This window comes from Globicephala melas, chromosome 8, assembly GCF_963455315.2.
Source record: "Globicephala melas chromosome 8, mGloMel1.2, whole genome shotgun sequence".
NCBI lineage: Eukaryota > Metazoa > Chordata > Mammalia > Artiodactyla > Delphinidae > Globicephala > Globicephala melas.
Window position 1 is genome coordinate 5803683 of NC_083321.1, and position 24303 is coordinate 5827985.

The following is a 24303-nucleotide window of genomic DNA, read 5'->3' on the forward strand; positions in this document are numbered from 1 at the left end:
GCCTGGGGTAAGATGTCCAGGCCGGGGCCCATTGTGGGTTTTGGGCTCTCGCCTCCCGGGGGCCGGGCTGGTGGGCTGCCTGCCATCGGTTGGGGCAGGGTTTGCTGCAGTCTGTTCTATTATGGAACCAACCCAGTGGGTGAGCCTGCATCCCCATCGGGCTCCCACCACTGCGCCCCTGCTGATGAGGCCACCCCACAGGTGGGCTACGAGAACGCGGGCACGGTGGAATTCCTGGTGGACAAGTACGGCAAGCACTACTTCATTGAGGTCAACTCGCGCCTGCAGGTGGAGCACACCGTCACCGAGGAGATCACCGAGTGAGCACAGGGGTCGGCCCAGTGACGCAGGGGCAGCCTCCGTGACCAGCCCGCGGCTGCAAACGGCGGGGAGCAGTACTGGGAAGGGGCGTCTCCCCCATCTTGTGTGAAATCCACATCAGGTGGTTCCTAGGGAGTGGGCAGCGGGAGCTCAGCTCATGTCCACTGGTAGAGAATATTTAGGGATCCAGGTACTTATTTTTTATGAAAATTATTATTATAAAAGCATTACATGGTTATTGTAAGAATTAGTACAAAGGAGCAAATAAAAATGACTCAGAACCCCACCCATCAGAAACGGGATGCTGAGGAGGTTCCCGGCAGGCTGTGATGTGTGCTGCACATAATGACCTCACTGGAAGAAGGTGCCAATCAACCCCATTTTTCAGATGACGAAACTGAGGCTCAGAGAGGTTGAGAGAGTTGCTCAAGGTCACACAGCTGGTCGTCTCCAGCCCTGTGCTGTGTCTCCTACGCCCACACTAAATCTTTTGGTTTCTTTCCATCTTTACTACATAAGTAGTTTGACACAACTGAGATGTTTTGTATAGAACTTTTATTCTACATTTAAAATTTAATATTTGTCTAAGGCATTCCCATTCTTTCCAAATACTTTAAGTGGTTGCACACTATTCCATTTTCTGGGTATTTTATAACTTATCTACATATTCCTCTATTTTTAGACAATCAGGTTGTTTGGCTTTTGTAGTTATTAAGGGTGTGTCAGTTAACATCTTTGGGCCTAAATCTTTGCCCACCTCTCTGAAGAGTTCTGAGGACAGACACCTTTAGTAGGATTACCTGAGCAATGGATAAGCAACATCTCACCTGAAGAGCCTTCAAGACCCCTTGTTCCTATTTGTTCTCCCACAAGCATTGCGTAGAGACATTCCAAAAAAACCTGCCCATTTTATAAACAATTAATACGGCCTTTCATGGTTTCAAAATACATACATTGAGCCTTTCAAGTGTTACACCTTAGCTTTGGGTCAGTCCATCTCACCATGGAACCTTTCGGACAGTTCCTTCCCCGACCCCTGACCCCACCTGAGACTGAGGATGCTGCTGGGGCGCCTGCCTTTGCCCGGCAGGTGCACGGAAGGCCTCAGGGTCCTTGCTCACTCGAGGTGAAGGCTGAGTTGAGGCACATGCTCCGGCCTCGCCCTCTGGCCCCGTGAGACTTTCCCCATTGCGTTGCTGTAAAATTGTCGTCAATCTTGAGCCTGTTCGGAGCCTGTTCTGCTAAGGACGGGAGTCTTTGCTTGCTCGAGAGCAGAGGTTTTATGTCAGACAGACACAGACTGGGGTGCAGCTTCCTCCCGAGTCACTAGCTGCGTAGAGCTTGGGTGGGCTGCAGCCTCTCTGACCCTCGGGCTCCTCCTCTGATGGGAATGACAGTGACTCCCAGAGCATTACCGTGGAGGTGAAGCTTGGAAAGAGCACAGCCATGGTCTGCGGTATAGACGCGGCGGTGCATGGTAGTCATCCTCACTGCTGTGGAGTGGTTTAGCAGGAAATGCGAAACGCTGAGGAAGATCCGCCAGGGCAGTAGTTCCCAGGCCGTCCTTATCATAAGCCTCGGTGACAATAAATTTAAAACCTTGAGTTTTTTTTAACAGCCGTTCCACTTAGATTTGTTGCTGTCCTTAGGAGCATGGCAGTCAGCGAGGGTGTGCTTAGAAAACCAGGCACATTTGGAGAGCTTTGTACTGTGAGATCTTCTCTGAAGGGTCTTTCTTGGGGACGGGCCCAGCTGCAACATAGGTCCTGGGAGGGTGGGATCCTGACCGCGATGGCGCCCACCGGTGTGGACCCTCCAGTAGCTGCGGCCCCATCTCAGCAAGCCTGGCCTTCACTATAACCCTGTCGTCTTGCAAACTGGCCCCCAGCCCCACCCAGCACACACCCTGTGGCACATACCACTCATAAGAATGAGGGTCTGAGCCTTCAGATCCAGGCTTGGCCAAGGGAGGGTTTGGGGGAGGCAGGAGGACAGAGAGACCCCAGGGAAGGAGTAGGGCAGAGCGTGGGGAGGAGTAGTTTGCGAGGGGGTGCAAGATCAGGTAGATGCTAATATTTCAGCCACCCCTCCGGCTGCCGCGTTCTCCTCATTCAGACTCTGCGGGTTCCCAGCCCAGTCTGGTTGGGAGGAGGCTGCCGAAGGGTCAGCCGGCAGGGGCGGCGGGGCCGGGGCTGCCCTGCCCATCCCCTGCCTCACGCTCTCCCCCTCCTCTGCCTCTCCCCCATCCTGCAGTGTGGACCTGGTCCACGCCCAGATCCACGTGGCCGAGGGCCGGAGCCTGCCTGACTTGGGCCTGCGGCAAGAGAACATCCGCATCAACGGCTGTGCCATCCAGTGCCGGGTCACCACTGAGGACCCCTCGCGCAGCTTCCAGCCGGACACCGGCCGCATTGAGGTAGGGCCGCCTTCCCGCTGAGCCCGCCACCAGTCTCGGCCTGCTTGCAGACGCTTCTCCAGGGGGCACGAGGGAGCCTGTGGGCCCGGCAGTGAAGGAGGCCCCTGGCTTGAGCTGACAGGAAGCTGGCTGAGAGTACGTGGGAGCCAGGCACTGTCCAGGACTAAAGGGGAGAACACTCCCGGGGAGAGACGGCCATGTGCACAGGCCGGAAAGGCCAGCGGGGGGGGATCACGTGGAATAGGAAGCAGACCAGCTGGGTGCCAAGTGCACGGTCCCTGGGAACAAAGTGTCACAAGAACCCAAAGCTTCACTGCCCACCGAGCAGCGCTGCTGGCTTCTGTCCTGCCTTCAGTCTGAGGGAGACCCTGGGTGCAGCAAGGGATTGGGGCCCGTTATGTCTCAGTGGAGGGGACGGGCTGGGCCAAGGGACCCATCAGGGATGAATGAGGGAGTCGGGGAGATGGAGGGGGCCAGGGAGGAGACCCAGAGGCAGGCTCTGCCTGTCAGGGGCTGAGAGAGGGCCTGGGCGGGCTCCCCTGCCCCTCCCCTGGGCACTCCTCTCTCCCCTTCCCTCCCCTCCCCTCCCACCCCAGCCTCTGGGCCCGCTGCAGGCAGGCGCCCTCTGGCCTGCTGGGACTCCTGTTCCCTGGTCCTGTCTCATGCCACCAGCTAAGGATACCTCCAGTCCTGCACATCAGCAGTGCTGTCACAGGCTCTGCTGGTTTACTGCTCCCCATCTGGCCCGAGCCTCTGAGGAAGCAGGATGCGTGCAGGAGTCCAGGGAGGAGGGCGAGGGTGATTTTGAGGCAGACCCTGAGTTCCTGAGACAAGTGATGTGGGGTGGCCGGGGAGGGAAGGGGAGCTGTCTGGATTCTGAAAGCCGCATAGAGCTGCTCGGCTTGAGGCAGAGCTGCCGCCGGAGTTGCGTTTCTGGAAGGGTCCAAGTCCATAGGTGGGGGCCAGCCCCAAGGCCAGAGTGCTGTGCACTGAGCGGCCCTGACTTCCCTGCCCTCGGCCGGGAAGGGGCAGCTCGGAGACACAGCGCTGCCTTGCTGCACCTCCACCTCCGGGGCCTGGCTCCTCCGAGCCTAGTTTACCGCAGAATATTTTTAGCTGACAGTTCCTGCTCACAGCTGTGTGGTCACCCTTAAATATTTTATTGAGTTCCTTTTTATTGAACACGGGCCTGTGTCCCTTAGACGCGGAAATACGGTGCAGCGTGTGTCCCAAGCCCCCCCGGCTGTCTCTCCCGCCCCGTCTCCCTGACCTGTGCCGCACATGGGTCGCCTGCCCCGGGTGCAGGCTCTCCCTCCCCCTCCACAGTGGTTCACGCCCCAAGCCCCTGTCCCCGTGCCGTGGCCCCCCTCCCCGCATCCGACCGTTTGGAGCCCCCCTGCATCCCCATGACGCCTCTCTGACCCTCCCTCTCTGCTTCCCTTCCTGGGCCCGTGGGCTCCTGTGTGTCTCCCTGCATCTGGCCTGGCTCCCTGTTCCTAGTATTAATCATCCGCTCACTGGCTCCTCCCATTTGGAAGGAAGGGAAGGTGGGGGGACACGGAGGCCTTCCCTGTCACTGCGTATGTTATACGCCCCCTGGCCTCCTGGCCTGCCTCCGCTTGCCTTGCTCTCGTCCTGCAGCATCCTTGTCACCCGCCTGTGTGTTTCCTCATTTGTTTGTCTGCCCCCTTCGCCCAGCAGGCTGGGAGCCCCCTGCGAGCAGGGGACTCTGTTTTAGCTGCTCTGTCTCCACTACCCGGCACGAGGCAGGCACACATGCTGTGGAATGAATGAGTGAACTAATGAATGAACCTGAAAAGCAACAGGGTTGGTCAGGCGGGCGGAGTGGCAGGTCGGTGGGATCTGGCCGGCTTGCCCTGGTCCCTCCGTGCCCTGCAGGCTCCGCATCAGCCCTGAGTGCTAGGCGCCAAGCCCTGGGGCTGGCAGGGCACGCCCTCCCCATCCCTTGTCCTGCCCCCTTTCTCCTCTTGGGGAGGAGGGAGCGGTGACTGTGGCCCTTCCTCCACACGGTGGGGTGCCCCTGGGTTTGCTGGCAGAAAGTAAGAACTTGACAAGCCAGAGTTGGGGTTCACCTGTGCACGGCCCTCAGCACCCTGCCGGCCCATGCTGGCCTCTCCCCGCAGGTGTTCCGGAGCGGGGAGGGAATGGGCATCCGCCTGGACAACGCCTCTGCCTTCCAAGGCGCCGTCATCTCCCCCCACTACGACTCCCTGCTGGTCAAAGTCATCGCCCACGGCAAGGACCACCCCACGGCCGCCACGAAGATGAGCAGAGCCCTTGCCGAGTTCAGAGTCCGAGGCGTGAAGGTGAGAGTCTGCAGGCCCGAGATGCCCATTGGCCTCTCGGTCAGGCCCTGTCAGTTGTGCATAGCTGGAGATGGAATCACAGCCACATACTGTCTTGTCCCTGAGGCCAGCGCTGCTTGAGTAGCTGCGGGCACTCCCTGGGCAGACGCTGCCGTCAGACACTCTGCAAGGCAGGAGGGGCAGAAGGACGGGGCTCTGCCCCTCGGAGATCACGCTGCCCAGCCCCCTGTGGAGGGTGGCAGCCTGGCAGACCCACTCCTCCTCACCTGAGAGTCCCGGGGGATGCTCTCCCGTGCTGAGGACACCATCCCCTGCCCACTGCGCACGGGGAGCTGGGTGGCTGACGGCCCCTCCGCACCGCCCTCTCCTCGGCTGCTCCAGCCCTGCTGCGTCCAGGCTCGGCGCTGGGTCTGGGGCGCATGGGCAGCGCTGTCCTCTCTCAGCCCCACATCATTCCCCTCACCTGTTGACATGCTCCACAGTGTCTGGTAGGTGCTCCGAGGGTGCAGAAGCGTTTTGAAAAAGCACGTGGGAGGGAGGAGCCTGTGGGGCTCAGCCCACCTCCCAGGGTCCGTGTTATGGGGCCTCTGCACTTCCGTGAGGAGCCTCAGGGCTCCCGGTCGGGGGGCCATTTCCTGCACACGTGGCAGAGACGTGTCGTGACGTGTGCTCCACCCGCTTCTTGCTGCGGGGGCTTGGTCTCCTACCACGGTGTCCCAGGGCTGCTTCCGGTGGGGGGTGGCCAGTGTGCAGGGGGCCCGGCCACCCCACCCCTCGCCTGCCTGCTTCTGTTGCTCTGTGTTGTCCTGTTGGTGACCCCGGCTGGTCCCCCCGTGGTTGTGCCCGTGGGCCATAGGACCCTCCACCTGTCCTATGGGCTGGAGGGCTCCTGAGCGCCCACTGCCTTAGAGCTGGCAGGTGGAGAAGGGAGACCAGGGCCACGGGGGCCTTGAAGGGGCCGAGGAAGGTGGGAGGCTGACAGCACGCTGGGGCACCAGCATCCTGCCCAAATGTGCACCTGGACCAGGCCACTGGCCCTGCCAACCCTGCGCCGCAGCCCTGCAGGCCACCTGCCCTCCCCCGCCTTCCCCTGTGCCTTCTCCACCCTCTCTCCGCGGCCCCTTGCAGGGCTCACGCTCTCCTGCTCTTCTCTGTTGAAGACCTTGTTTCATTTTATTTAAACCAGGATCTCTCTTGGGCCACATCCAGGTATGTGTTCTGGGGCTGGGCGGGCAGGCACACGTGTGTCGATGCCATGCACACATACAAGTGTGTGAGCTCGGCCTGCCACGTGTACGCACGCACCTTATCGCGCCAACTCTCACTGGGCTGCCATCAGAGCCACAGTGGGCCCCCTTAGGCAGAAAGGGCCACACACCCCTCAGCACAGGTGCAGCACAGCAGGCCTGGGGTGCCACGCCCACCCTCCGCAGCGGGACCCGGGCACCTGCATGTCCTCGAAGCACTGGGTACACGGGCTGTGCCACACGTGCCCGGAAGTGTGTTTGGAGCACTGACTCCTCCCAGCTGATGCCCAGGAGCAGTGGTTGTTTGAAGGCTGGAGGAGGCCTGTCTGGGCCAGAGGCTGGTGGGGACCTGGGCCTGGAGGAGGCAGGGCAGGGCACGCCGCCCCGCGACTGTGGCTCCTTGAGGTGGGGACTAGAGCAGGGGCCGTGTGGGCGTGGTCCCCCTTGGTGTTTGCCCCTGGGTGTCCAGCAAGAGCAAAGCCACGAGGGGCGTCAGTGGAGCAGTTGAGAGCCAAGATCTTGCTCAGGGCCTGCATCCCTGACAGGAACCTTCTGGGGGGTCCCAGACTGAGAGCAGGGCAATGGGATTCCAAGTCCCTTTCCAATCCCTTTGGAGTGACATTTTATACATCCAGAAGGTGCCCTGGCCAATGATGAATAAGGTTGTCACCCACGGGAGCCAATGGGGACTTCCTTACTGAGTTGCTAAGAACGTTACCAGCCCAGGTCCCTTTGCCCAGAAGGGCTGCACCGCCTCCCACCTGCTCCCTTTGCTACCCAGTGCACTGTAACGCCCATGCCAGGTGAGGGCGAGACATCCTGCCCGTGCGCTGTCAGGAAGGGGCGTTCCCTGCACTCAGACGTGGGCAAAGAGCACAGAGGCACTGGGCCCCACAGCACTCCAGGACCCGAGGGCACCCCAGGCTGGCTGGGCCTCCACGGGGCTGGTAGCCCCAGCACTGACCCCGTCTTGTTTGTGCCTCCACTGGCCGGAGTCCCCCCTCTCTTTTCAGGAAACCTAGCAGGGCAAGACCAGAGACTAGCGGTGAGGTGACCCCAGTAATTTTATTATAAAGAAAAACAAGACTTGCACTTGGTGGCTGTAGCCCCCGCCTCGGAGGCCGTGAGCACCTGTCACAGGGACCTGTCCCATTTTGCCCGACTGGAGGCCAGAACCAAGGAGAGCGCCCCCTGTCCTTCCCAAGGGACCCAGGGTAAAACCAGGAGGGACTCCCAGGCAGCACTGACCCACTGGGCCAGGAGGCTGCCCACCCCACACCCTCTGCCGCCCACCCCGGGCTGGCTCCCTTGCCATCACACCACACTCTCTTCCAGCCGCTCGGCGCTGCCCCCCATGCCCCGGCACCCGGCCCCGAGCAGCCCCCCGTGCACAGAGTGGCTCCGTCGGGCCCAGGCCCCTCCGAGGCGCCTGGCGTACCCGTAGCACCCGCCTGTGTCTCCCAGGTCCAGGGAGCAGCTGCGCTGGGGGCGAGGCGGGGGGCTCCGTGGTGGGTGCGTCTTGGGTGTGGGGCTGGGGCCCCCGTTGGTCTGGGATTGGACGTGGCTGAGCTTGAGGGGGAGGCGGCCATTCCCGGCCCCCCGGCCCCGAACCAGCAAGGCCACAGTGAAGACCAGTAAGGCAGCCACCAGCACCCCCCCGACAGCCACAGTCAGGGTCCCGCCCAGCACGTGGGCCTGCAGGGCGTGGCACAGGGGCATGGCTGGCAGCGTGGAAAAGTGGGCACAGCCCAGCAGCCTAGTGGCTGTGAGGTCGGAAGGCCCAGCGGCGGGTGACAGGGCCAGCAGACAGAGGTCATAGTCGGCACCCGGGACCAGGTGTTTCAGTAGGAAGTGGTGGCTGGAGGCTGGGACGATCCTGTGGGCAAGGGCAGGCAGTCAGAGTGCAGGCAAGGGGGCCCAGGCCCCAGCCCACCCCCACCCGCCTCACCACACGCCCCCAGGCCCCAGCTCTGAACTCCCCCTTCCCCAGGACCACACGGGCCTGTGTGTTCACTGAAGAAGGCAGAGAAAACAGGACAGGCACGTGTGGCCCTGGAGCCGGTTGTCAGGGGCCAGAGAGGTGTGCACGTTGACACCCGGGCCCAGGGCTGGCCTCGAGGCGGTAGAGAATCACACGCCAGACGCACAGACACCACGCGTGTGCGGGCCAAGCCCGTGAGCTTAAATGCAGACGGCCGCCAATACCCGAGGCCTCCCCCTCCCCTCCCCCTGCAGCCCCCACTCGGCCCAGGCAGCTCAGAAGCTGAGGAGGGGTGTGTGGAAGCCCCCGAGGAGGCAGAAGGAGCAGGAGAGGTAGCCAAGCCCGAAGGGTGGGGCAGGGTTCAGAGGAGGGCGGCAGGGGTGGCGCTGGGGGCACGGACTGCGAAGCCCCTCCTCACCGGTACACGAGGGTGTCGTCCTCGCTGCTGTTGTATTGGATTTGGAACATCCACACGGGGTCCGCCGGCCGCCCTGGCCCCCAGCTCACTAGCCCCGAGGTGGCGGTCACCTCCGTCACCTGCACGGCTGGCTCAGACTCCAGCGTCCCCTCGCCCTCGGCAGCAGTGCGGGCTGAGGCGGCGATGTCCGAGGGCCCCGGGCGGGCCCCCTCGGTACTGCCGTTCCCTCCGTGGGGTAAGGCCAGCACTCGTAGTTCTACCCGCGCTGTGGCCTCGCCAGCAGGGTTGGTGGCAATGCAGGTGTAGCCCCCCGCGTCCGCGGAACCCGTCACCCCAATCTCCAGGGTCCCGTTGGGAAAAGCCCGGGCTCGGGAGGAGTTGCCAACTAGCCGGTCGTCAGGGCCGACCCAGTGCATGGTGGGCGCAGGGTCGCCGAGGGCCCGGCACCGCAGTGTGGCCCGCTGGCCCTCCAGCACCCAGAGGCGCTGCGTGTGGCGGGCAATGAGGGGCGGCTCACAGGAGAACTCGCCCTCAGGCACTGCCCAGAAGTAGCGCCCGGCCAGGCTGGGCGGGGAGGCGCAGGTCTCCAGGTCGTCCGGCCGGGCGAGCCGCCGCAGCCACAGCAGTTCGCAGTTGCAGTGCAGGGGGTTCCCACTGAAGCTCAGCACCAGCGGGGCAGGCGAGGCCTCGGCATTGCGCCCCCGGGAGAAGAGCGGGTCGGGCGCCAGCGTGGCCAAGCGGTTGGAGGTGAGGTCGAGGCGGGAGAGCTGGCCGAGTTGGGCAAAGGCGCCCGGGGGCAATGCGTCGATGAGGTTGTGGTCCAGGTTGAGGGTGTGTAGGGCAGGCATGGCGCCGATGCCGGCCCAGGGCACCTGCCGCAGGTTGTTGTAGGACAGGTCCAGGTCCTCCAAGCTGTCCAGGAAGTCGTCGAAGGCCCCCGGTGCAATGCGGCCCAGCTGGTTGCCGCTGAGAATGAGGTGCTGCAGGTTGACGGGGCCCCGCAGGCTGCCAGTGCCCAGCTCCACCAGCCTGTTGCCATCCAGGTGCAGGGAGCGCAGGCTCTCCAGGTCCCCGAAGGCGCGGGCCCCGATGCGGGTGATGGCGTTGCGGGACAGCGTCAGGTCCACCAGCCCCGTCATGTTGCGGAAGTCTGGCGGCCCTAAGGCCTGGATGAAGTTGTCAGCCAGCCGCAGCTCCACTGTGCGCCGGTCCACGTTGGGTGGCACGAACAGCAGGCCTCGGTGGGCACAGAGGGTGCTGAGCGACTCGGACAGGTTCTGGCAGACGCAGGGCAGTGGGCAGGCGGCCGCTCCACTGGCCAGCAGCAGCAGCAGGAGCGGCGGGGCCATGGTGAGCGCCCTGTAGGGAAGGGTCACAGCCCAGGCACAGGTGGGTCTGGCACAGGTGCCCACTTGCCCCAAGACCCAGTCTCAGGGGCCAGCTTCGAGAGCCTGGCCTGGCGGTGGGGTCAGGGTCAGAGGCCCAAGGGGTCCCCCAAGGCTGAGAGAGGGCTGGAGCCTGCAGGGCCAGGGCCCCCAGAGTAAAGGTCACATTCCCCAAGCAGTTAGGGGGAGTCCGGGCTCTGGGTACAAGGTGAGGCTTGAGGCAGGAAGCGGAGGTGGCCACGAGAGCAGGGAGGGTCCCGGAACTTCCTTTCCCCGGTGTCCCCTGGAATCTCCGGCATCCCTTCGGCGCCATCCCCTCCCCCGCCTGCTAAGGTGCCCCTCCCCAACCCCTCCCCAACCCCTCCCGTGGCCCCTTGCCCCTCCCTGGCCAACCCCCAGTCTGTCCCCCGCGGCCCCCTCACCTGGTGTCCGCAGCTCAGGGGGCGCGGGCCGGCCTCCCCGTGGGCCCGGCCGGCCCCTGCCGACTCCAGGCGGCTCTCCCGCGGGGGTGAGGCCCGGGGCTGACCAGCCGCCCTCCGCACGCCTTCCGGCCCATGGCGCTCGGGCCCGCGGCCCCGGCTCACTCGGTTCCCGGCACCTTTTCCGCGGCGCGGCGGCGGCGGCGGCAGCAGCGGCAGTAGCAGCAGTGACAGGCAGGGGGGTGCGAGCCAACGAGCACGCGCACCGTGGACACGCACGTGGAGAGCGGACGTGGAGGGGCTCGCGGGGATCCACCGGGGCCCAGGCCGGCTCCCGAGGTCACCCGGATACGCGGCCACTGCAGAGCCCACGGGTGGCTCCTGGTCACGCCCGAGGCCCGGGCCGGCGCGGACCCGCCGCGCAGCCCCCCGGCGCCGCCGCAGTGCACTCACCCTGGCACAGGCGCGCGCGCCCCCGGCCACCCTGGCGCCCCTGCATCCTGCACCGCACTGGCGCCTGCTGCCGCTGCGCGAACCGTCACTCTGCAGACAGCCAGACAAAGCGCCAGCCCGCGGGCCCCTTCACCATCTCCCAGAGACGAGAGAGTCTTCGTCACATGTCGCTGGGCACCCTCCCGAACACACCCACGCATGTCCACACACCCACACGTCCCCGCACCCACAGGCAGGGCCGGGTGCAAACCCGCACTGTTGCTGGGACCCTTGCATTCACAGACACACGCTGAAGGTCATAACCGTTCTGCATTGCCAAGTCACGTGGAGGGTCCCCAACAGACACTGGCCTTGCGGGGGGAGGGGAGGGTTTGGGGCGTCGCCTCCCCCTCCCCCCAGGAACGGCTCCCGCGGGGTGGGGCCGAGAGGGCTCGGCCTTGGGTCTGGCGCCGTGCTCCGCCCCCGCTGCCGGCCCCTCCCTCTTTCCCGGGCTCCCCGCCCTGCCTGGTGCGCTCCGGAGCCAACCGGTCTCCGCCTCCGACCCAATTGGTGTGCGCGGCGCGGTTCCCAGCTGGCCGGCGGTGGCACGCTGTTTCAAGCTGTGCGTCAGTGGTCCTGGCTGTGCCGGCGGCCCCTCCGTCCAGCTTCTGCCCCTACCGGGCCATTTCCCTGGAAGAGTGGCCCGGGACAAGCTCGGCTTAGACGGATCAGCTGAGAAGGGGCTCCCGGGGTGTGTGTGTTAGTGGCGGGCGGGGGGGGGGGCGTGAGTTCCCTGCTTTCTACCTCCGAGATCCGGGGCTTGGGTGGGAGCGCTGAGGGCTGAGAACCAGGTCGGGCACTCTGGTCTTTCGTCGTGGCTGCCCAGATGGGAAACAAGGCAAGTCACCACCTCCCCCAAGTATTTCCTGGTCCTCAGGCTACTCAGATCCTTTCCCTTACCTCAGGGAAACAGACGGAACTCTAATCCTGCCTGGTACACCAGGTAACCTTGGACAAGTTTTTTAACCACTGAGACAATTTTCTTATCTATGCCAAAGAATATTAATTTTACGTGCTTCATAGGGCTGAGAGGAGAAGAAATGAAGCAGCCTGTGAGGGGCTGAGCCACCTGGCCGCTGGAAGCCATTCTTACCGTTGCCACTCCCCCGGCCTCGGCTGTTGCATTTGTAAAATGAAGGCACTGGATCCTAGCCCAGGTCAACTCTTGCTCAGTGGCATTAGATATCCCCTTGTTCCTCTTCTCCCCATCAAAAATGTTTTCATTCACTCTAAACGTACGTGTTTACTGGCATCCATCGTGTTCCACTCCGTGCAGGGAGTTGGGGTACATCAGGAACCAGATGGGCCTGGTTGCTATCCCCATGGAGTACAGATGGGATGACAGAGGCTCCGAAAATTACAAAGGGGGAGGGGTCTACAAAAGGGACATGCAGGGTGGGACAGGGGAGGCCTCTTAGGATCCTTCCCACCCCTAGGTGGCTCTAGGTTCTTCAGATGGTTTAACTGGTTTCTTCATCTCAAATGCCATGCCTTGGCGCAGGTGAAATGTCCCCATCTCTTTAAGAGGAGCATTGACTAGTCTCAGGGGCAGACAGGCAGACTGGTCACACCAGACAGGCACGAGGCAATGTCGGCTGGACCCCACTCTGCAGTGGCCACCAGTGGGATGCTGGCTGGGGAGGCACCCTTCCCATTCCGGGCCTCCAGGTGATAGGAGCCCTGGGGGAACAGGTAGGATCTCACAGTAGCAGCAGGGCCCAGCAGCTCATGCTGGGCCTGGAGTCCCTACTGAAGGTGCCACCAGAGATCACGAATGGGTGACACATTGGAGCTGCCTTCTCTGAAGTAACAGCCAGGCTGTAGCCATATGGTCATAGGCACACGTACACTGGAATCCCTCCACTTGCAGTCATGGGGCATCTCTCAGCGCTGGCTCCCAGGCCCCCATGTGGCCTCTAGGTTGGACTTTACCCTGCCCTAGCGTCATTCTGTCACCCAGCTGTTTAACGAGCAGACCTGGGGGCCCTTGTGCACAAAGCACGTGGGCACCGGTCCCTCAGACAGCACCCATGCTCCCGGGCATGTGAGGGATACAAACAAGCGAAAGATGATGAGGCTGAGGGAGGAACTTTCCAACAGCTGATCCCATGGAGTCCTAGAAAGGGAGCATCCGGCTCCACTGTGAGGGTGGGGGATGAGGACAAAGGTGGTCTTCGAGTTCAGACTTCCAGGAAGAGCTTACCAGGCAGGTGTGGAGGTGTGAGAGCACAAGGCAAGATTGGTGTGGCTAGAGGTGGCCATGATGACGAAGCCCGGCAGAGGGCATGGCCTGAGGACAGGGGTCACAGAGTCTAGAGATGGCTGTGGTAGAGTCGTCTGGCTTGACCAGTGGCACAGGAGTGGGGGGTGAGGGTGATTTTAGTGGAGGTTTTGGTAACTGGGTAGATGGTGAGACACCCAGCAGAAGGCAGAGGACTGGGTGAGAGAAGCTGATTTTGGACCTGATGAGCTTGTGTGAGGGACACACAAGGACAGATGCCCAGGAGGCATTTCCACTTTGGGTCTGGAGCTGGAGGCCCAGGACAAGGCCACCCAGAGAGAGTGTGCTGTGTGGGAAGAGGCCCAGTGACAGCCCTGAGAACTCCATCCTGCAGGGGTGGGAGGAGCCCCCAGTGGGGACCAGGGAGAAGGAGGGGAGCAAGATGTCTTGGAAGCCCAGGGAGAGAACATCCCGGTGGGAGCTGTTAGCAGGAGAAGGCTGGGAAGGCGGCCCCTTAACTGGAAGGAGGGGCCGTAGGGAGACTATCAGGGCATGGCCGTGTGCTGTGTGTGGCGGGGAGGGTGCTGGAGGCGGGAGCCTCTTTGAAGAGGTGCAGCTAGCAGGGCCAGAGGGGACCGCTTTATGCCGCACCGCTGTGGGGAAGGCCGAATCCATCTAGGCTGTGGGGTGGGAGGAGGTGCTTATTTCCAGATCCCTGAGGAAGGAGGAGGTGGGGCTCAGCACATGCTCCACGGCAAGCAAGGAGGGCAGGACGGGCTCAGGCCCCTCACGGCTTAGGGGACTCTGCCAGAACGGGGGTGGGTCTGGTGAGGAGATGGGGGAACGCCACTCCGCAGGGAGGCTTCAGCCTCAGCATGGTGCCCTGGGGAACTTGGGCAGCTGTGCTAGCCTAGGGTGGCACTTTTAGCCTCTCCTGTCCCTGTCTGTGCTGCACGGTGACACCCTCCCACCCGCCTCTGTCCTGCAGACCAACATCCCCTTCCTGCAGAACGTGCTCAACAACCAGCAGTTCCTGGCAGGCACCGTGGACACCCAGTTCATCGATGAGAACCCGGAGCTATTCCAGCTGCGGCCTGCACAGAACCGGGCCCAGAAGCTGCTGCACTACCTTGGTCCGGCCCCGAGACTGCCCTTCTCTCCCCTCCCAGATGCCTTGCTTCTGGCTCCCTGCCCAGAGAGCTTCCTAGCAGCCCCTGCCTCTGTCCTCAGTCTGGTCCTGCACCTTCTTCCTTTGCTTCACCCTCCCACCCCGCCCACCTTCCTTGCTCCTGATCTTAGAGGCCCCCTTTCCCATCCATGTGGCCGTCACTAGGTCCCCACTGCCTGGACCCAGGAGGCCCCGGCTTTGGAGAGGACGGGCCAGCTGGAAGACCAGGGATCCTGGAGGAATCCCCCCATCCCCGAGCCCAGCAACTCTCTGCCCTCAACTCAGGCTCTGCCCAGCCTGCCCTGACCCACTGCCCACTCTCTCCCCAGGACACGTCATGGTGAACGGCCCAACCACCCCGATCCCCGTCAAGGCCAGCCCCAGCCCCACGGACCCTATTGTCCCTGTGGTGCCCATAGGTAGGTGAGATTCATTCTGCCACCTCATAGGGGAGACAAAGAGGAGGCTGCCCCCTGCAGGATGAGTGCTAACGCCCCAGTCTGCTCTAGGCCTGCCCCCAGCTGGTTTCAGAGACATCCTGCTGCGGGAGGGTCCCGAGGGCTTTGCTCGAGCGGTGAGGAACCACCAGGGGCTGCTGCTGATGGACACGACCTTCAGGGACGCCCACCAGTCACTGCTGGCCACGCGTGTGCGAACCCACGATCTCAAAAAGATCTCCCCCTATGTTGCCCACAACTTCAGCAAACTCTTCAGCATAGAGAACTGGGGAGGTAGGCTGGAGGAGGGATGGGATGGGATGTGGGACAGTGCATGGCAGGAATGTGGTATCCACAGTACAGGCAGGCCACTCGGGCTCTCCAGGAATAGCTAGAGATGTTAACACTGAGGGAACGAGTGAGAACGGAACAAGGCACGACATTCATGTGTTTAGCAAATAGTGACTGGTGCCCGTTCTAGCCAGTCCTGGTGCTGGGCATGAGAGCGCAGAGCTGAGACCCAGGCAGCTCAGGGTCAGGGAGGAGATGCCTGCCTGTTAATTATAGCACAGAGAGTATGGGGTGAGGGCTGTGAAAGCGGATGCAGAGAGGACACAGTAAACCTGAGCTGTCCCAAGAGATCAGCAAAGGAAAAAGTCTGCAGGAATTGTGGCTGGGACGCGAGGGGTGCTGAAGATGAGCAGGGCCTGGTGGTAGGGCCAGAGGCTCAGGCTGCAGAGCTGCAGGGCGTGGTGGGGTCCCCAGGACGTTTCGGGGTTGACCTGGGCCTCTTGGTCCCTGTGCAGGAGCCACATTTGATGTTGCGATGCGCTTCCTGTACGAGTGCCCTTGGCGGCGGCTGCAGGAGCTCCGGGAGCTCGTCCCTAATATCCCGTTCCAGATGCTGCTGCGGGGGGCCAATGCTGTGGGCTACACCAACTACCCCGACAATGTGGTTTTCAAGTGAGCCTGGGGTGGGGTGGGCAGACACTGCACGATGTGGCCCAGCAGGTGCCAGGCCACAATGCAATGGCCTGTGCTCCCCACAGCGGGCTTGAAACCAAGTCTCTCGGTAGCTGTACCCAGCAAGGGCTGCAAGTTACAGTCAGAGAACTGGGAGGGCTTCCAGTGGAGGCCCCAGGAGGGCAGGTGACTTGTCCCAGGCCACGTGGTATAGAGCTGGGGCTGAAACCCAGGCCACACTGTTTCCCTCAGCCTGCCATTCCTTTGCAAAGCAGAATCCCCAGCAGATTCTTCGAACTTGGGCAGACTGAGCTGCACTGCATGCGACTAGCACAGGACAGCTCCGGTCCTTGCCGGATGCTGCTGGGGCGACCCTGCCCAGCCCAGGCTGCCCTGGAGAGGCCTTGTCCACACTATGGACATACTGTGGTGCCCCTGGCTCTGTGGGTGCCACGCCCCCTGCCAGACCCGACTGTCACATATTATTCCCCAGGGGCTGCAAGTGGGCCAGGAGGCAGAAAAGGATGTGCTGCAGGGAGTGGGATGGCGCTAACCCCTGAGCTCTCCTACCCACTCAGGTTCTGTGAGGTAGCCAAGGAGAATGGCATGGATGTCTTCCGGGTCTTTGACTCCCTCAACTACCTGCCCAACCTGCTGCTGGGCATGGAGGCGGCGGGCAGTGCTGGTGGTGTGGTGGAGGCCGCGATCTCCTACACGGGTGACGTGGCCGACCCCAGCCGTACCAAATATTCACTGCAGTACTACATGGGCCTGGCTGAAGAGCTGGTGCGAGCTGGCACCCACATCCTGTGCATCAAGGTGCCTGGGCCCAGCCCACCCCCAGGAGTCTCCCCACCATGTCCCTCATCCCCCCCATGTCACGCCCCCTCCTCACCATCTTTCTTTCTCCTCCCCTCTTCCCTTAGGACATGGCAGGGCTGCTGAAGCCAACGGCCTGCACCATGCTGGTCACCTCCCTCCGAGACCGCTTCCCTGACCTCCCATTGCACATCCACACCCACGACACGTCAGGGGCAGGCGTGGCAGCCATGCTGGCCTGTGCCCACGCAGGCGCTGATGTGGTAGACGTGGCAGCTGACTCCATGTCTGGAATGACTTCACAGCCCAGCATGGGGGCCCTGGTGGCCTGTACCCGAGGGACTCCCCTGGACACAGGTAGGAACAGCCACAGCCCAAGGCCATTCCCCTCTCAGAGCTGCAGCCCTCACCAGTCCCAGCAGAGTTGGGCATATCCTAGAATCCAGATGCTCCGGCCTGGCCTGGTCTTGCCTTCCATCAGCCACGTCTGCGATGTGGCCTGACCTGGCCCTGGGGTCCTGGGAGGAGCATCTGGAAGCTCAGCACATTTCCAAGCCCTCTCCGCCTCTGGCCTCCCTGCAGGGGTGCCCCTGGACCGTGTGTTTGACTACAGTGAGTACTGGGAGGGGGCCCGGGGACTGTATGCGGCCTTTGACTGCACGGCCACCATGAAGTCTGGCAACTCTGATGTGTATGAGAATGAGATCCCAGGGGGCCAGTACACCAACCTGCACTTCCAAGCATATAGCATGGGGCTCGGCTCCAAGTTCAAGGAGGTCAAGAAGGCCTATGTGGAGGCCAACCAGATGCTGGGCGACCTCATCAAGGTGAGCCAGGCCCAGTGCTCTTACCCCCGCCTCTGGGCCTCTATACGGTACCTGGCACCCTAACCCAGGGGTCCCCTCTCCTCAGGTAACCCCCTCCTCCAAGATCGTGGGGGACCTGGCCCAGTTTATGGTGCAGAATGGGCTGAGCCGGGCAGAGGCCGAAGCTCAGGCAGAAGAGCTGTCCTTCCCCCGCTCAGTGGTGGAGTTCCTGCAGGGGTACATTGGCATCCCCCACGGGGGGTTCCCTGAGCCCCTTCGCTCCAAGGTAAGGAAGGCCCAGCACAATGTGGTGGGGCGGAGGGGAGTCCAGGAATCAGGCCTGACCCTCTGCTTTGCACCCCAGGTGCTAAAGGACCTGCCAAGGGTGGAGGGACGGCCCGGAGCCTCCCTCCCTCCCCTGGATCTGCAGGCACTGGAGAAGGGGCTGATAGAACGGCATGGGGAGGAGGTGACCCCGGAGGATGTACTCTCAGCGGCCATGTACCCCGACGTCTTTGCCCACTTCAAGGACTTCACTGCCACCTTTGGTCCCCTGGACAGCCTCAACACCCGCCTCTTCCTGCAGGGACCCAAAATTGCAGAGGAGTTTGAGGTCAGTGGCTCTGGCACCCATCTGCACTCCACCCCAGCACTCCTGCTATCCCTAAGGACCCCAGCACATCTAGAGTGCCAGGCTTTGGCTTGGCCGTCACTGGGCCTCGTGAGCTATGGGTTCACAAAGTACCCTTAAGAGACCAGGGAGCTAGGCCTTTACAAGGGAGGAGCTGAGACCCAGAGAGGGGGGGCTTGCCTGGGATTGGGTCAGGGGGTTGCCCTCCCCGCACCTGCCCCCATCCCAGCTCTGAGCCTCCACACCCTCCCTGAAGGTGGAGCTGGAGCGAGGCAAGACGCTGCACATCAAAGCCCTGGCCATAAGTGACCTGAACCGGGCCGGCCAGAGGCAGGTCTTCTTCGAGCTCAATGGACAGCTGCGATCCATTCTGGTCAAGGATACTCAGGCCATGAAGGTACAGCCCCCCCCACAGGGCCAGCCAGGCGGTGGGGATGGGCAGGGCCTGGTGTCTCACGTCCTCTCCCCTGTCTGCAGGAGATGCACTTCCACCCCAAGGCCCTGAAGGATGTGAAGGGCCAGATTGGGGCACCCATGCCTGGGAAGGTGATAGACATCAAGGTGGCAGCAGGGGACAAGGTGACCAAGGGCCAGCCTCTGTGTGTGCTCAGTGCCATGAAGATGGAGACTGTAGTGACTTCGCCCGTGGAGGGCACTGTCCGCAAGGTCCACGTGACTACAGACATGACACTGGAGGGTGACGACCTCATCCTGGAGATTGAGTGATCTTGCCCCAGACTGGCAGCCTGGCCATCCCCACCCCAAGCCTTCAAGGTGCTGCGCTGCCAGGGCAGGCCCAGGCCAGCCAGTGCCCGAGGGCAGGAAGGGCGGGCCCTGGAGCTCCTGTCCTCAGTTGTTTGTGGCAGGAGAGACACTGCCTGTGGTGGCCCATGCCTTTCCTCCTGCCCTCTGTCCTTTTCCTGCCGGTGGACAGTCGCTCACATATTCATCCCTTGCCAAATAAGGGTCCCCCCCTGCTGGAGACTACAGGTGGGGGTGCAGGCAGGCCTGGGACCTAGGGAAGCAGACTTAGGGGCCCTGCCTCCTGCAGGGGAAACCTAAGTCCCAGGTCTGAGAACTTCACTCAATAAAACTGGCTTTCCCCTTCCCTCCATTCTGGGTCCTGTGCAGCCCACCCCACCCTAGTGCCACACGGCAGAGGGGCAGGGCTGCCTCTTGGACTCCCCCATGGGCAGGGGGGCAGTCAGTTGTATCTTCCTCCTAGGAGGGTGGTGAGGATGACAACAGTGGCCCTGGTTTTACGTCACTACTAAGTGCCTATTGTATACACACCCCAAATAGGATAATCTAGTTGTCACTGAGAGCTTGGGCTGGGGAAGGGGTTGTTCCAAGCACTTAACACCTATTAACTCAACACCTATTAACATTTTCACCCATTTTATAGACACAGAAATGGAGTCATAGCCAGGTTAAATAACTTGTCCAGGACCTGACTGACAGCTAGTTAAGAGGCAGAGAGAGTTCAAACCCAGGCTGCTGGTGGACTTGCTTCTCAACTACACTGCTTTATTTTCTAAGCTGGGACCAACCCACCACCCTATCCAGAACTAGATGCAAACAGACACCACTTTCTAGAGGCAGACGAGACCCTTGGGTGTGGGAACCTCTGGGTGTGGATTTTGGTGGGAGGTTAGAAGCACTGGACTGAGTCCCAGGATCTAATCCTGCCTGACCCCCTGACCCCCAAATCAGCCCTCGGGAGAATCCCAATTCTTCCCTGCAGTTCCCTCACCTGTGGGGTGGGACAGCAATCCTGCCCATGTCACTGCACCGCTGCCCACCGCACAGGGGAGGTAAGGATGGTGAGTAAAGAGAAAGGCAGGGGGATCCTGGGCAGTTCCTGAGCAGGAGCATAAGGAAGAGGAGGGACAGAGCCCAGATCCCCTGACCCTCAGGGGACCAGGCAGGAAGTACATCCCAGCACCCTGCCAGCCTAGTGCTCTCAGGGTACTACACCTAACCTTTGCTGTGGTCCTGGGCCGCCTCCTCTCTCGACTCCCAGATCCCAAATGTACCCTCTAAAACCAGCCTGTACTCAATTCCTTGGCTTCCCTGACAGCTGCTACACAGGCTGGGGGAGAGGAAAGCTCTCCAGGGAGGTAGGTATGTGACTGTCACGATGCCCTTTTAGATCCAGTTTAGCCACAGCCAACCTGCGGGAGCTCTGGGGAGTGACTGCACAGCGGTTTCCTTTCCTTCGACAACCAGCCTCAGGGAAGGGGACTTGGGACAATCTCCTTGAGTCTGGAATGGGACCTAAAGGGATAACATTAAGAATGTTTAAAAAAAAGTGGGGGGGGGGTGTCCTAGGGGCAGCGGAATGAGACTATAAGAACCATTCCAAAAACACGATGAAGAGCAGGTAAAACACTACCAAGTTCTAGAAAGAACCCTGAGTTACAGTGTTGCTTGGCAGGGTTGTTTATGCTTGCTGGACCTTTGTTCTGGGTTCCTCCAGAGACCAAACGACTGGCACGGTGGCAGAGGTCTGAGGTGGAGAGAGCCAAAGAAGCCTCCCAGGTGACTGAACTTCCAGTTTACACTTATTTCCTCTTGTGTAATGTGAGGCTGGTAGACTTCGGGGAGGTCCTGGTGGAAGGCCCATAGTGGACTCCCCCACCCTCTCAGAGGCTGGAGGCTCCGTCACTGGGGTCAAGGCTCTGGGTTCTACTCTGATCCTGGTAGATAGGCACAGGTCCCAGGATGAGCTGGGCCCACACCTGGTACCTAGTCCCAGGCCCACCTGTGCTAGGACTTGGGGCCTTGCTCAGGAAGGAGAAAGCTGCAGACCCAGGGCAACCACAGGCTCCCATCCTGTCTGGTACTTCAGGGAACTATGCCTACCAGGCTTCCCTGCCTAGAGGTTAGTGTTCAAGGTAGCCAGGACCAGGTGAGGGGCATATTCCCAAGACCCCAAAGAGACTAATTCCCAAAGGTCCAAGGCCATGTTACCCAAGTTAAATCTCTTTAATATCCCAATACAAAGTCCTGATGCAAAAAGACAATGAGAAAACCCTGGGAAGGTGGGGGGAGGGTTTTTGTAAATTCCACCCCCGAGCAGCTTTTCAGAGGCAGGGGGGACAGAGCAGCTCAGAGAAGCAACAGTCCAAAGTGAGGAAGGGAGTGCACGGCTCCTGGGACCCGCCCCTTGTCCCCTCACTCCTGGCTGCTCCTCAACCCCCTTTCAGGAGGGGCCACATCCTTTGGATATCTACTCCTTTCTCTTGGTCCCTGGGATTCAACTAGCTCTGGCTTCAATCCCCTACAAAAATTCCTGAGTTCTCGGGGACCCCAGCCAGCTCCTCCCCTGCAGTACCCCTTGATGGGGAGGGGCTGGGAAGCCCATGAGAGTTCATAGGAGTGTGTACAGGAGCGTGGGTCAGGAACACAGGGGAGCCTCTGAGTCCCCTGCCCGCTCCAAAAGCACACAAAGGGGAAGGCTGCCGTAGAGCTTAGGGTCCGTGAGGGGCTGGAGCAGAAGCAGGAAGAATCCCACACCCAGGGCATAGCCTGCCAGCAGGAGCCGCCTCTGCGGATGCTCCAGGGCCGCACATACGGCAGGAAAGCCCATGTAATTGCAGAAGGAGTGGCAGAGAACCGGCCCAATCAGGTGTCCTGGGGAGGGGAGACAGAGTAGCTCATGGAGCAGCCCCACCACCTCCCCGGGCCCTTCCAGGGCTAAGACCCTTCATCCCCTGAAACAGGAGATCACTGCCCCACCCATCCACCCACACACCACAGCCTGTGCTTCCTGCCAGCTCTCAAACCACAGCAGGCCGAGGGCCCAGGCTCAGCCTGTCTCAAGGACTGCGGTAGAAGAAACTTGTCGCTCCTAGAACAGACACAGATTCCCATTCTCCCACCCACTCCTGTGGGCCCTTGAGCCCCAGGGGACCCGAGAGACTGAGGACCAACCTGTGCGAATGAAGAGGAAAGCAGTGTAGGCACCGAAGACAGCTGTGTAGGAGAACTGGAACGCTGGAGACGGGGAGGCCTCGAGTGACCACACCTGCATGCCCTTCCTGCCCCAGCACTGCACACCCATCAGCCAGAGACAACCCCTTCCCCTGGGGGCAGTGGCTGCCTGCCCCAGTACCTAGGCTGTTCTCTACACCCCAACTCCCATGGTCAGCGGCCCCTCCAATACTGCAGCCCTCTGTTCCCCATTCTTCCTCCAGAGTGACTTATCAGGGACACCCTCACACACCCAACCCAGGACTGCCCCAGGCAAGCTCTCTAGGACTCACCTGCAGACAAGAAGATGCTCCCCACACTGCTCTGGCGGAAACGAAGCTGCTCAAAAATGTGGTGAAAATGGGCTGAGGAAGATGAGAACCACATCACATTCCTCCCAGCCTGCCCTATAGGCCCTGCCCTTGCCCCAAACCCCATTCTTGGTTCCCATGCCAGGAACATTTCAGTAGGACCAGGCTGGACAAACTCACCAACTCCAAAGAAGAGTGGGCAGGTGAACACAGCAGGGCCCAGGCCTGTGCACGGTGCTAACATGGGCAGCATGCAGGCCCGGAACACCAGCTCCTCTGTCAGGGGGGCGATCACTTGGTTCCGCAGCCAGCGCATGTCTGTGAGGCAGCGGGCCCAGGAGCGAGGGGCTAGGGAGAGGATTCAGGGCAAGCAATGAGTGACTAGCTATTGAACAAAATGACCCTAGAGGCCCCAAGGGCCCCTCTGCCACAACCTCCCCCTGGCCAAACTCAGCTTAGGCATAAATACTTGTGAGAACAGGAAAGGGTCAAATTTTCTTATCGGACCTAGTATAAAACAGCGTCTCAAGGGGACCGAAAGGGAAGGCATTAGTAGCTGAGGCAAGGTGTCCTGACTGTAAACTCTGGAAACATCAAAACTTGCCCAAAACCAGCTCTAGTTCGGGAAACCAAAGGTTAAGGGAAGTAACGGACAATGCTTTCTTGTCCACGACAAGTACTGCCTGGGGTCCCTACAGGCCTCACTGGGCATCAGGAACTAACTTTTTGAGACCACCGGATATGTGCTCCCGCTTTACTGATGAGGAAACAGAACATCTCGTGTCTCATGTCCAGGACCCACCATAAGCACACTGATCCCCTTACCTCATTGTCCTGGACTGCCTGTACCTACTTTTTTCCTTGGCCCTGAGGACTCACCTAGGACAACCTTCAACCTATCTGCCAGGTCACAGGGGCAATCCATAGAGAGCTGCATCAGTGGGCCCAGGAAAAGGATCTGGGGGCAGAAAAACAGGAGCGATCAAAGGAAAGTTTCAAACCATAATCCACTGCCCTTGCCCAGACATGGCTTCATGAGACTTCAAGCTTCCACAGATGCATACCCGAGGGCCCTGAGCCATCTCACAATTCTTGTCTCCCATCAGTCAAAAGCTGGATACAATCAGGATTAGAATAAAAGGCCACGTAAAGAAGCGTCACGCTAATAACAAAGAGCAGAGAAGGAAAAATAAAGCAAGAGCACTCACCATGGTCAGCAGCAGGGGCAGCAGCGCTGCTGGAAAAATGCCCTCCAGCCTGAATCCCATCAGGGTGAGCAGGGATGTGCCTGGCTGAGCCACAGGAAAGGGGGCATCAGTCTTGCTTCCTCCCCCAATGAGCCCTGAGACCTCTCGCCCGCTGCCCTCTGCCCCGCCTCCTTCGCACCTGGATGCCTGTAAGTTCCCTCCAGAGTAGCACGCAGAGGGGCGAGAGACTTGACACTACCAGGACACTGGTGAAGCGCCGCTTGATTACGGCAGGATGGTCCCTATGAAGGAGGCAGTAAATTCAAGGGGACCACAACCACCTCCTGACAGCGCGGCCCCACCCTCTGTTCGCCCAAGCTCCGCCCATAGCCCCGCCTCGTGGAGGCGCGGGTTTTGGCTGCGCGCGCGCGCCCGCGCGCGCGCGCAGCCCCCGCACCTGGGCAGCTCGCTCTTCCAGACGTAGAGGCTGCCCACATAGGAGCAGGCGAGGCTGAGACAAGAGAACACGGACACCCAGCAGCACAAACCGGGGCCTGGACCGCCCAGAGCCGCCGACTCGGGCTGCCGCTCCGGCCGCGACACCGACAGCAGGCGAAGCCCGTCCCCGCCCAGCGCCGCCATCGCGCCCGGACCCGCGGCGCGCCCCAGTGACGCGGTCCCGCCGCTGCCAGGCCCGCTCCGGCCGGAAGCGTGGTGACGTCACCCGGCGGCTCGGGCTCCAGCCCCGCCCCCGACTCCTCCCCGACACTGAAGCAGAA

At 61.4% G+C, this 24303-nt stretch overlaps 3 protein-coding genes across 17 annotated transcripts in view; 1 reads left to right on the plus strand and 2 right to left on the minus strand.

The window, feature by feature from the left end:
• Nucleotides 1-19159, plus strand: part of PC (pyruvate carboxylase) — a 106840-nt gene extending 87681 nt beyond the window's left edge. For all 6 annotated transcript variants that reach the window (XM_030833414.2, XM_060302874.1, XM_060302876.1 and 3 more), the window contains 14 exons: nt 202-320; nt 2575-2737; nt 4882-5064; nt 14216-14360; nt 14725-14814; nt 14905-15126; nt 15639-15795; nt 16374-16614; nt 16722-16971; nt 17197-17441; nt 17527-17706; nt 17785-18033; nt 18308-18448; nt 18529-19159. In XM_030833414.2, coding sequence (XP_030689274.1) covers nt 202-320; nt 2575-2737; nt 4882-5064; nt 14216-14360; nt 14725-14814; nt 14905-15126; nt 15639-15795; nt 16374-16614; nt 16722-16971; nt 17197-17441; nt 17527-17706; nt 17785-18033; nt 18308-18448; nt 18529-18777 — 2634 coding nt within the window. In that variant the 3' untranslated portion in view covers nt 18778-19159. The remainder of the gene's footprint in view (nt 1-201; nt 321-2574; nt 2738-4881; nt 5065-14215; nt 14361-14724; nt 14815-14904; nt 15127-15638; nt 15796-16373; nt 16615-16721; nt 16972-17196; nt 17442-17526; nt 17707-17784; nt 18034-18307; nt 18449-18528) is intronic.
• Nucleotides 7492-10916, minus strand: LRFN4 (leucine rich repeat and fibronectin type III domain containing 4). 2 transcript variants are annotated; one of them, XM_030833438.2, is made up of 3 exons: nt 10518-10916; nt 8711-10069; nt 7498-8187 (listed from the first exon to the last, which is right to left on the minus strand). In XM_030833438.2, exons 2-3 carry the CDS (start codon nt 10057-10059, stop codon nt 7626-7628), a joined length of 1911 nt encoding a protein of 636 aa, XP_030689298.1. In that variant the 5' UTR covers nt 10060-10069; nt 10518-10916; the 3' UTR covers nt 7498-7625. The 2 variants fall into 2 exon arrangements, with proteins under 2 accessions (XP_030689297.1, XP_030689298.1); XM_030833437.2 differs by lacking the exon at nt 10518-10916 and having other exon boundaries at nt 7492-8187; nt 8711-10414.
• On the minus strand, nt 11117-24302 carry RCE1 (Ras converting CAAX endopeptidase 1). 9 transcript variants are annotated; one of them, XM_030833441.2, is made up of 8 exons: nt 23982-24302; nt 23724-23826; nt 23546-23629; nt 23217-23295; nt 22518-22685; nt 22320-22391; nt 21988-22050; nt 11117-11636 (listed from the first exon to the last, which is right to left on the minus strand). In XM_030833441.2, exons 1-8 carry the CDS (start codon nt 24164-24166, stop codon nt 11128-11130), a joined length of 1263 nt encoding a protein of 420 aa, XP_030689301.2. In that variant the 5' UTR covers nt 24167-24302; the 3' UTR covers nt 11117-11127. The 9 variants fall into 9 exon arrangements, with proteins under 9 accessions (XP_030689301.2, XP_060158860.1, XP_069902186.1 ...); XM_060302877.1 differs by having other exon boundaries at nt 23546-23625; nt 23982-24282; XM_070046085.1 differs by having other exon boundaries at nt 24073-24281.
• Nucleotide 24303: the final 1 nt, after the last annotated feature.

What these genes read in the sequence shown, in the direction of transcription:
- LRFN4 (XM_030833437.2), bottom strand. Translation starts at nt 10,059, where the DNA reads ATGGCCCCGCCGCTCCTGCTGCTGCTGCTGGCCAGTGGAGCGGCCGCC. An exon ending in GACGACACCCTCGTGTACCG is followed by an intron (nt 8,188 to 8,710) that starts GTGAGGAGGGGC and finishes CCTTGCCCACAG; the next exon opens with GATCGTCCCAGCCTCCAGCC.
- RCE1 (XM_030833441.2), bottom strand. Translation starts at nt 24,166, where the DNA reads ATGGCGGCGCTGGGCGGGGACGGGCTTCGCCTGCTGTCGGTGTCGCGG. An exon ending in GGGAACTTACAGGCATCCAG is followed by an intron (nt 23,630 to 23,723) that starts GTGCGAAGGAGG and finishes CCTGTGGCTCAG; the next exon opens with CCAGGCACATCCCTGCTCAC. An exon ending in CCCACTCTTCTTTGGAGTTG is followed by an intron (nt 22,392 to 22,517) that starts GTGAGTTTGTCC and finishes CATCTTCCTCAG; the next exon opens with CCCATTTTCACCACATTTTT.